General features: G+C 43.0%; 1 protein-coding gene across 1 annotated transcript in view; it reads right to left on the bottom strand.

Moving 5' to 3' along the window:
• Positions 1–4,921: 4,921 nt before the first annotated feature.
• LOC107040965 (uncharacterized protein DDB_G0271670-like) overlaps positions 4,922–12,052 on the bottom strand; it is a 9,216-nt gene continuing 2,085 nt past the window's right edge. Inside the window, exons 2-3 of the mRNA XM_015261302.1 lie at positions 5,581–6,148; positions 4,922–5,379 (exon numbers count right to left, since the gene is read on the bottom strand). Coding sequence (XP_015116788.1) covers positions 4,922–5,379; positions 5,581–6,148 — 1,026 coding nt within the window. The remainder of the gene's footprint in view (positions 5,380–5,580; positions 6,149–12,052) is intronic.

Raw genomic sequence — 12,052 nt, 5'->3', positions numbered from 1 at the left:
GTAGAATGGTGGGGCGGGCACACACACATATGCTGCATATCACATGGATGTGCGCCCGCTTAAAAATCACTCCCCATTGGCCCACCCTTAATTGCCAATAACTTTTTAGGGGTGAGTCTGATCAAAAAGTGCAAGAGGACTTTTCTGCTCAGAATCACCCCCTGATCCTAGGGTGTTCAGATGTACATGTACTTCTGAAACACCCTGTATAGAATACGATTTGATTGAATTTTCATGAAGTTATTGAAGATTGTTGCTGTTTTGAAGCTTATATCACACCCCAAAATTCGACCTTTTCATTCATTTCTGGACCTTTGTATTTGGCCAATGTAGATTTATTTCACACCAATTCGAAGATCTCAATGAGATCTTCAAAATTACGTGTGAGTTTTCTTCATTCCGTCCACTTGATCCATTGTTATAGGTAATTATGTTTTGAATTTCTCATGTCACAAATTGAAAATTTCACATTTTCTCATCGTTTTGTCCTGAATTGTTATTTTCTGACTTGATTATCAGTAGAAATCACATATCAGTTGTGAAGCTCATTTTTTGCAGACTCATGAGATTTTTTGGCAAACATTTATTCCTTCATGGGTTATTCGAAAATTCAAATTGCGATGGATTTTTATAGCGTTTCGAGTCGAATCAGTGGAGAAATCAATAGGTCATCCTTAGAGGGCATTTTTCGTTCTTCCAATTGTGACGATGCGGGTTGTATGGTATATGGTGTAGGTGTCGGGTTTTGCAAGTTACAAATTGGAAAGTTGTTATTTCAGTGTTTCCTCCTGAGCTGGTGTCTTTCTCGTAGAATAACTCGTAGAAACTCTATGTCCGATATGAAGCTCATTGAATAAGCTCCAAATTGAGAGATTAACCACTTTATTTCAGTCATTTTTCGCAGACTTATCAATTTTTAGGCGAAAATTGATATTTCTATTGAAACAAAAATCACTATGACTTGTTTGGATATACTCAATGCAAATTAATGAAATCTGCTTGGTATGATTCTTGATTTAATTAAATCTTAATCGGTTCGATTAGGAGCTTAATATTCGATTTGAATCAAGAATTATTTTCTGTGTAGATAGATATTACATGGGTTCCATTCGCTGGCATCATTGCAATTTTGTAGTTTCTTATTGGAAGTTTCTTATTGGTGCAGTCGTCAAGTGAGTTCGATCAGTCGATGCAATCAAGAATTTGACTCAACAATTCGAGATTGAAGAACAGATACAAATATTTGCATCAATTCTTTAGTGTCGAATTCAGTATCAGAACCATGCAGCCTAAATAGCGCGCGAGAAACGCGCGTCTTGCCTAGTTTACCAAAATTTAGGGGGAGGGGAAAGAGGGGTTGTGTATTCAGAATTCACAGCCAAAAAAATTAAGTCGGTCATTTTTTCAAAAATATCTTGGCAACTCATTAAGATAGCGAAATTTTATTCAAAAAATAGGGCGGGAATGGGGAGGCAAGCTGTATTGAATTCTCGATGTATAACACACGCCCTCCCCCTAATTTTTCAATAACATTTTTTCCCAATTTTGCAGTGCAAATTCGCTATCTCCCTTAGTTTTGGAGATATTTTCGGAAAACTCAAGGACTCAATTCCTTTGGTTGTGAATTCTCAATTGACAACCTCCGCCGCTCCCTCTCTTTACAAAATCCTTCCTTTACACATCTGTTCGATGCCGGGTCCGAGATCTGTGTAGTAAGCGAGCGATGTGCGAGATGTAAATGGATTTTTACGGGAGCGTGAGTGTGAGTGTGAGTCAATTCAATTATCTAAAAGTTAAATATTTACACGTGATGATTTAATTATAATAATCGAGATCACTAAACAAATGCGCGGGTCTCAATATTATCGAATAACTCGCAGAACTTAATTCGCAGAGCAATTGTACGCGGGACAAACAATATATTCGCAGAACACGATGTATAGAATACGATGGCCGAGAATCGAATCAGAGAGATTTATAGACCACAAGGTGGCAGGTAACGAAAATCCAGAGGTGAGCGTGACCCAATTTAAATGGGGGCATTCGCTGGACACCTCTCCATCAAGTGGCGCCTCAAGTGTCAGAGGTGAGAGGCCACTGGTCATCTGAGGCGAGTACGTCGGTCAACTGTGCATAGGCCATGCACGCATGCGAGCGAAGTGAGTGTGCGTCAGTGTGCGTATGTGTGAGGAGCGAATTATTCGGTGGGAAACCGAACATTCTCCCCCGCCGTCAGCAGCTGCTGACGTCGCTGAGTCGGTCTGAAACAAAAAGAGATTAATTGAGCTCAGGACAAAGATTTCTCGAAGATCAATATCACCATCGTAGTTCACCAGTGACGGTCAGGTGTGAGTACAGCCGAGGACGCAGGAGGCGTAAATTCCGTCACACCTTGGCAGACTCACGTCCACTACGGACTAGTTGCCACAGAGAGGGTCGTAAATCCTCACCATGACCCAATCCGAACATGGACTACGATGAACTCGATGATGTAGAGCTGTTATCACGTGAAATGATCCTAGTTATCGCTGGTCGAGGTGATCTTAGGTGCCGCTGGTTAAGATGATCTTACGAATCGCTGGTCGAGACTGGCAGTAGAGCAAGCTTGGAGATGGGCCTCTGAAGCGTAGAACTGGACGTCTTAATGGTGACCACCCTGGCGAGTCCATCTCTACCAGGGTGGAGAGCGATGACTCGAGCGAAAGGCCACTTCGTTGGTGAGAATCTCTCGTCGTTAAGAAGGAATATGGAACCAATTCTGATGTCGTGAGATGGGTGGTGGAGCCAGTTTAGAGATTTCACGTTGTGCGTTGGGTGGTGCCACTTGGCGATGGACTGGAGATGTTGCAGGGAGCTAGTGGACCACCGTCTTCAATAGCACTGAACCCTCTGCTGGATGAGCTGTCATCGAGATAATCGGGAGACGTTCAAACGTTCCAGAGAAGATTCAGTAAGAGCTATCAGAGCTTCACCGATCTGGAATTGCCCTGAGGTGAGGCGCTGACTTCCTCAACGTTCTCAGAGAACGATTAGAGCCTTTATGAGTTGAGCACGGCTCCGGTTTGCGCGAGTGAACTCCCTGGTGATCCAAAACGCTGTCAAACGAGTGAGTGAGTGAGATGAACTAAGACGTTGTCCTCTGGACAAGGTCGTAAGCTCAGCTGAGAAGTGCGCAGACTGAGTGAGCTTGACCGAGAGCAGTCGGGCCTGCTCGATGTCACCACGGTTTAGAGCTGTTACTGACGATGATCCAGGAATTCTTCTGAGACGAGCAATGACGCGCTGGCAGATGGCCGTAATTCGAGGCAGTTTGTTGAGTGAAGAATAGCGATGAACTAAATCCCAGATCTTTGGGCGCTAGGCTTTCACGTGGAGCACGACATAAGGTTTCTCTTCAAGGTCTTCCGTTCCGTGAAGAGATCTTTCCAGCTGACCAAAACGATGAACCTTTCATAAGCCACGGTCGATTGTACCATCGGACCTTCTATTCCGTGAACTGAGCTGCAGTATGCCAAATATGAATCCTCCCAAATCCATCGGAGTCGCGAATTCCTTGGAAGTTGGTAGGCCCAAGTTCAGAGTGAGTCAATGAGCGGAAATTCCTTCGCGGGACAGAGATTCTTCGCTGGACAGAAGTTTCTTTGCTGGGCAGAATACGACGGATTCGTAATACTCCAATATGGTCCATTGAAGGTACCGGTTGATACCCGATTTGAGGACAAGGTTCATGATGCCTCATCAATGTTTCTGGTATAATGAGCACATTGAGCATTAAAAAAGTTCAGGAGATTAGCGATGACGTCTCGTATGCCTTATCAACGCAGTTCCAACTCTGAGCAAATCATGATAATCGATGATAATCTAGCGGAACTAACTAGAACAAAAGAATCAAATATTACTCAGGGCAATTCAAGAAATCGAAGTTTAGTGATTTGAACAAAATATCACTCCGGACGAATAAGATCTGGGAATATCGAAGATCAATCCCAGCTAGAAATGAAACTTTCTCGGGAGTTTGATCTCAATTGAGCTGCTGTTTGACTACTTGTCAATAGCCTATGCAAGTTCAAAAAAATATTCTTGACGTAGAGTTGATCCAATGCAGAACCATCCGTTACCTTCCCAATACGAACATCTAACTATTGAGCTGACCCTCGGGTCACACAATAGGGTCGTATACGCTGATCATCGCTGGACCATGGTTTCCCCTTGACATGTGGCTTGTCTCTGGCTTATATTTCTATGCGCTGGTCTTGTGAAAGTTCACCTAAGAACTGACTTCACGGAGTTCAATTGAAGAGTTGAGTGGCGAAGGTCTATCGACGTATACTGAGGAAATTCTCGATGCGATGATCTCAATGTAAGTACAGTCAGGAGTCATGGAGGCGTAAATTCCATTGATCCCCAAAAGACTTACACCCAAACTGAGTTCGGTGCTATAATGAGGGGCGTAAATCCTCATCAAGGTCCGACATCTCGTTCGAGGAATGACGAATTCGTAGAGCTAACCGATTATTGAGCAGCCGAGTGATTCATTCAATATCTAAACAGAATATTGAACATCAAAATAAAATGAGAGGGAAGAATGAGCGATCCATTTATCCTCCCCGCCGTCACCAAGTCAGTGCTGACATACAGTTTTGACAGAAATACGATGACCTTGTCTGGAGGCAGTGCTTGCATGTCCAGTGTGCGCAGGTCAAAAAGAAGACGCTTCCATCTGAAGTCAGAATGTTGTTACTCCAGCTGATGCGAGGGGCGACAAGAGTTGCTGAGATGAGGCTTCAGGGAGGCCAAGCCCTGAGCGCCGAGTGAGATCGATGTACCTGAAGAGACGTCAGACGGGCCAACTTGAAGTGCTTCGGAGACCCTCACCCCTCATGGTGCTTGCGCAACACGTGCCAAGTTCATCTCGTCAACATCAACAAGCGGTTACCGACTGAACCGAAGACGAAGAGCACTCGAATGTGTAGGTAACATCTATTCGCAGGGCAACACGACAAATATTTGAGCTGGTCGATCTACTAGTAGACGATGATGAAATTCCCATGAGGCTCCAATCCTTGATTGAGTCCTCGGTCTCCTCGATATTCGGGTCGGAGACCGGAACACTGCTTGATCGAGAGGCATGAGAGCTGGTCGATGTAGAGGCGTGAGCTTCAGTTGAGACGGACGCCTGAACGCTGATCGATTTTGACGCCTGAGTGTCCGAAGTAGAGACCTTAACATTGGTCTCTTCGGAGACCTGAACGCTGGACGGCTCAAGAGTCTGAACGCTGAACGAGCTGGCGATCTGAACGCTGGACGACTTATTGGCTTTGACTTCTGCCGAAACGGAGGCTTCAACATTGGGCGATTCAGAAGCCTTAACGCTGCCACCTGTATGAGTATAAATCATGACAGGTACGCTGGTCAATGGAGCAGAGGTCTTTTGACGCTCACTTCCCGAATCGGTGAGAGGAGCTTTCTGGGACGCAGAGCCACGTTAAGTTCGGCGACGAGAGCGATCGAGATGCAACAGGGTATGATGCCTCTCCTGACAGTGATTGCATCTATGGGTGGTTTGGAACACCCTAATACTGTGCTTCCCCAAACAGTTGAAGCAAAGGTAGAGACGGTCAACGACTTCCTTCCTAGCGACGGACGGCAGATCCCTGAACGTATCACACGAGGCGACGTAATGATCGCCCTGGCAGAAGGAACAGCGGTATTGCACCTTCTTTGCCCCTTGTGATGTCCTAGAAGTGGACTGTATTTTGAGAGCAGGGCTTACTGGGTGACCACTGTCCGCTGAAGAATTATCAGTTGCTATAGACTGATCGAGCTGAACGATATCTTCAGAGTGAGCGCTTGCAGTTGATGATGGTACATCCGCAGGCCTATCGTGCATCCTTAATTTACCTGTCGCAGTCTCCAATAAATCATCTGGACTGCACTTCTCTAAGAGCAGAGAGAGAAGAACTTTGGCTGACGCAAATTGAGACAGAGCGTGATCAAAGACCCTGAACTTAATGTAGTCGGACTCGAGCAGGTCCTTAACCTCAAAACCTGACGGGTTTGTCAGCATCTCTTCGTGAGTGATCTCTAATTTGCTGAAATAACTCTCGAGTAGAGTTCGCTTTTCACGAAGGGCAATGACGCGTTGCCTCTAGGGATCATTCTTCAAAAGATCAACACTTAAATTCTCAATGAATTTAGCGCGAGTCCTCTGGAGGGCAAGTATGCCACCGAGAAACGACATGCTCATTGAGAGAACTGTACGTCGGAAAAAGAACAAACGACGAGCTATGAAAAATAACCCCCAATAACGCAGGTCCAGATTCAAAAAAAAAATTTTTCCATCAGGAAAAACCGCTCAAGATCAATGGGAACTCGAACCGCCAGTCCGATGACCCAAAAAAACGAAGGTCTCAAAAATAACGAAATTTTGGAACTAATTCAGAAAAACTAAATTAAAAAAAAAGGAAATAAATCCCCGACTCAGGTCCAGTCTTTCAAGAGGCGAGCAGGTCAGAACAACGAAAAACCCGATTACGCTGGTCCGGATTGAAAATTATAATAATTTTTTCCCTTTAGAAGAAGCAGCCCAACATTGTCAGGATATTTTCCCGGGTTGTTCACCCAGGAAAAATCCAAACTACTTTGTAAACCTTCTCTATCACTCAATAATCGGGCGCCAGCCGAACCTTCACGGGAGGTTCGACGAAAACTGGCCTCTGAGGCAAACTCGTCCACTCAGAGGACTTTTTGGCTGGACAATGGGTTGCCCAGCTAACATCAGCGTGATACGGTAGAGTGGGCGAGGTCCACCAGGAGTATTACCACCACATCCTCACGAGCCTTTGCAAGCCGTGTATTATACCTTACGGCATAACTTCCCATAATGAATTAAATTCATGACCTTCTGGAGAGTCTTTCGATTCTGCCAGTGTTCATTCTCCTCCCAAGTATTTCAACTCGGGGGACTTTTCAGAGTCAAATGCGAATCAGCCGGGACTCCTCAGAGCATGGGACGCCGAGAGGCTGATCCGACCAAAGTGGAACATTGTTACCCACTTCACGACCACCCACACTCTCGGCCACCAGTTACCGCTTCGGTCATCGCACGTCACCGTCTCCGGGTACTCGAATGTCGGCACATGGTCGGGTCGACAGGAGGACGATCTCTACTCCAGACCCACGGGCCCATGNGCTTCAGTTATCGCTTGTCACCGTCTCCGGGTACTCGAATGTCGGCACATAGTTGGGTCGACAGGAGGACGATCTCTACTCCAGACCCACGGGCCCATACGCTCGGCGTTTCTTTCGCTGAGCCGGATAACGCCGGAAACAAAGTCGTCACTTCGTGTGCCGAAATAACTCCTTTTTACTAGTGGGGGATGCAGGAGCATCCCTTTACGCTCGCCGCCCACGGTTATTCACGGAGGCGACGTGGAGTCCGAAACTCCTTATCCTGGCTTCTTCAGCCATTCCACCATCCAGCACACCGAGAGATTATTTCAACCTCTCGGTTCAAGCGCTCGCGTTCGACTAACTCGGAATCTTACTAGGGCCTTGTCCCCCTAGTCTGGGTATCTCAGCGACGATAGTTCATTCCGTTACCCCATCCCCACCAATCAACCCGACGGGATCCCGGAGGCACCAGTCCTTTCACCTGGCCGTTGGTCCCTAGTCTACTCCGACATAGCCTATAGAATCGCCCAGTTAGATAGCCTATACGTCGGCCCCTTTTCCCCTAGCACATGCTGGGCGAATTCTAATATGGCGATAGTCTAGTAACGCCCTCCAGACCTCCAGGGGTCCCGGTTTCACCCATAACCGCTATGCCTTAGGTCTTTCATCGGTTTGTGGCTCAGTTCATCTAGTCGCGGCTTTCTTCAGCCGCCTCTAGATGTCGCCTCATGTCTCAATTTTAGAGTTCACGTATCTTTTTAAGGGGATTTCAACCCGTAACGAGAAAATCTCGTTACAACATAAACTGGAAACTGGAAGGGCAGGTCCAATTGTTCCCAAAAACTATCATCCAAGAATCATTAATTTTCGAAAAATAATTCCAAAAATCACGAGAATAATTCGTCGATTCGCAGGTCCAGATGATTGCAGGCACGAGAAATCCAATGAGAATGTCGAAAAGTAAGGAGAAATAATCGATACTTCCCTTAGAGAGAGCTGGTCAATTCGAATTCTCCCGCCTCGTGCCGGTACAATAGTTTCCTGAAGCGCTGCGGAAGAAACAAGTTGAGCACCTCTTGAGCTGGTCAGATGCGAAGTTCCACGAGCCGAGCGCTGAGCACCATTTGCGCTGGACGAATTCAAAAAAGTCTACCCGCTGGTTGAGACGTTGAGCACCACTGAGAAGACGCCGTCCGTTTATCACTCTCGGAAAACACTCAAAAACTCGAATAAACCGAAAAATACTCCACAGATCCGACTCGAAGGACCAAAATGTTCGATGCCGGGTCTGAGATCTGTGGAGTAAGCGAGCGATGTGCGAGATGTAAATGGATTTTTACGGGAGCGTGAGAGGGTCCACAAATCACCACACGTGCACGTTGGTCAACACAGTCAATTCAATTATCTAAAAGTCAAATATTTACACGTGATGCTTTAATTATAATAATCGAGATGTCTAAACAAATGCGCATGTCTCAATATTATCGAATAACTCGCAGAACTTAATTCGTAGACCAATTGTATGCGGGACAAACAATATATTCGCAGGACACGATGTATAGAATATGATGGCCGAGAACCAAATCAGAGAGATTTATAGACCACGAGGTGGGAGGTAACGAAAATCCAGAGGTGAGCGTGACCCAATTAAAATGGAGGCATTCGCTGGACACCTGTCCATCAAATGGCGCCTCAAGTGTCAGAGTTGAGAGGCCACTGGTCATCTGAGGCGAGTACGTAGGTCAACTGTGCGTAGGCCATGCACGCATGCGAGCGAAGTGAGTGCGCGTGAGTGTGCGTATGTGTGAGGAGCGAATTATTCGGTGGAAAACCGAACAACATCTGAAATTCCCGATATTTGGGCTTCCCTCCCTATGTACGGGGCGCTTACGCCGTTTAAATATCTCGGCGGCAATTTTATAGTTCAATTTCAAAATTTTCTAAAAGTAAGAAAAATTTAGCATTGGTTTTAAAAAATATCGGTTCTTAAAAACAATCCCCAAATTCGTTAACTTTAATGATCCCACCAAGGATAAAGCTTAAGAACAGGAGTTTTTAACATCTAGAAACGAGTTTCTAAAGCTAATCCACTTTTTTTCTCTGCGTGTTTTCTGAATGGGAATGCATGAGTGACGACAGTTTGAAAAATAATTTATGAGAGAATTATGTACATTTCGGTGATTTGTTCAAGAGATATGGAGCGTAGGAGGTATGTGAGAATACGAAAAAAAATTGAATTCAGTAGCGAAGCGGTAATCCGCGTTAAGTAGATTTTGACTACTGGTCAGTTTTTGACAAATATCTCAGAATCTAAAAGAGATAGAAACATTTTTCACTTTTTTGTAGAGCCCATTAAGGGTTGTAAATAAGGTCATGAGAAAAAATTTTCTGCCTTTCTTAGATTCCGAGATATTCATGAAAAACTGGCTAAAAGTCAAAACCGATTTAATCCGGTTCACCACTTCGCTACTGAATGTACTCGATATGTTGAAAGGTAAACAAGCGAGTGTATAAATGTCGATAATTTAACCGTTGCCAAAAGGCAATGGCCAAGGAACTCCAAGGATATTTATATTTTGTTCTTAAAGCAAAGTAAATCCAAATAATGTTGCATATTATCTGCAGTCTTTCCTTCTGACGTGAGTCACTCGGTTTGAAAAAATTATTGAAATCCCCCAAAAACCAAAAAAAAATTCTTTTCTGAAAAAACCGGCCAAGTGCGCCTTTGTAAGCATTGTATTAAAAAAAAAAAAACAATTGGATTGTTTCTCAGCAAAAATAATTTTCAAAAAAAAGTGTATTGTTTGTCAGAAAAAAAAATTGAGAAAATGCCAAGTAACCATTTCAATGCGTTGTTGTGGAAAAATGCCCGAGTACTTATTTATGGATAATTGTTTCTGGGAAATTGAAAAAAGTGCAGAAGTAAGGAACAACGCCAAGTTCTTGCAGCTGAACTTGTGATTATGAAAAACCATAGAACTTTTCATAACATCTAGAAACAATTTCAGCTTTTTTGTACAGTCGGCTTGTACTGTTGCAAATTTTATAAGTTGGAACTCATCAATGCCAACTCAATATTGTCTATTCCTGTGAGTTACGGAGTGGGTACGACCATAAAAAGTGTGGTTATCCACACAAAGCCAATGAAAAAGTGTCCACACGAGTGTTTCTTTACAAAAAAATTGTTCAGAAAATTCTCAGGACCAACGTACTTGGCGCGGTTTTTTGAAAAACTCATTGCGGAGAGTTGTCGCTTTATGTTGACACCATGGTCGAATGAACCTTCTCGATGCTTTTATGTCGCGTGTGCCGATAACTACCTGGCGAGCACTACCTTAATCAATTTAATTCATATTCATGAAAATGAAAATATTTGAAAATGGAAAAGAATAAGCTTAAGGTATTAACTTGAACTATCCGGCAATTCCATTCAACGCAATCTCACAATAGAATATCTAAAGATTTGAACACCTAGCAAGGTGTAGTATGCTTCAAAGCAATTTCTGAGTCCCAAAGTAGATCTCAAATATCAAACAATAGACTCCCAAATAAGGATCCGCATTAAGATAAAAAACCGCGCCAAGTACATTGGTCCTGAGAATTTTCTGAACAATTTTTTTTAAAGAAACACTCGTATTGACACTTTTTCATTGACTGCGTAGATAACCACACTTTTCATGGTTGTACCCACTCCGTAACTCACAGGAATAGACAATATTGAGTTGGCATTGATGAGTTTCATTTTATAAAATTTATAACAGTACCAGCCGACTGTAGAAAATAGCTGAAATTGTTTCTAGATGTTATGAAAAGTTCTGTCGTTTTTCAAAATCACAAGTTCAACTTCATGAACTTGGCGCTTTTTCTTATTTCTGCAGTTTTTTCAATTTCCCAGAAAAAATTATCCATAAATAAGTACTCGGGCATTTTTCCACAAAAATGCATTGAAATGGTTACTCGGCATTTTTTCAATTTGTTTTCTGACAAACAATACAATTGTTTTTTTTTTTTTGGAAAAAATACAATAGGTATGTTACGTCAAGAATAGGTTACTTGACACAACTTTATTAAATTAAAATTCAATATATTGAACCAAAGAAACAACATTAAATTCAAAGATCGTCTCGAATTTAAGGAATAGAATTCAAACACAAAACCCATTACAAAGGTCCCCTTTTACTTCAATTTTCTAAACCCCAAAAAGGTTTGGAATCAAAGGTTGGAAAGGTTCACTTGGAGTAAAATGAAAAGAATTTTGAATAACTTTAAAGTGACTCAATATAGTCTATATTTTAACAAAACAAGTAGAAAAGTGTAACTACAACATTCGACTTATATTCACTGCTCTGCTTTCAGTCGTAAAGTATTTGTTATGTGGTTAAAAGTAATGCCGCACTGAATTTAAGACGTTGGATTAAATTCTTTATTTAAATGAATAAAATAATTAAAAATGTCACAAGACTTGGGATTTCAGAAAATAATTTAGTCACGAAAGACTAAAATGGAAATTAAATAGTCATCCAAGACTATATGAAAATTAAAGGTCGCGAAAAACCCGAAATATCGCCTTAATAGGTCGATAATAAAATTGGAACTGTGTCCAAAAGAAACTGGAGCATACTAACTCTCAGATATGAGCTACTACTACTACTGTAGCGATGACTACAAAATGCAATCGGAACTGTAACTGTCGTGCTGCTATCGCGCACAAGTCTTCATAGTTTATCTAGGAGGGTGTGTCCTCAGAATGCATAGGGAAATTTCGGGGACCAATTACAAATGACTCTAGCCGAAATTTCCCACTCCAATGGTTCAAAATCTCCTTGTTTCGAGATCAACTCCATCTCTCTACATGAAGATGTTTTTGGGGTGTAGGCGG

Source organism: Diachasma alloeum, unplaced genomic scaffold (genome assembly GCF_001412515.2).
Source record: "Diachasma alloeum isolate Michigan unplaced genomic scaffold, Dall2.0 Dall_scaffold_00350, whole genome shotgun sequence".
NCBI lineage: Eukaryota > Metazoa > Arthropoda > Insecta > Hymenoptera > Braconidae > Diachasma > Diachasma alloeum.
Note: the sequence above shows the minus strand (reverse complement) of the source record. Positions and strands in the feature narration are given on the sequence as shown.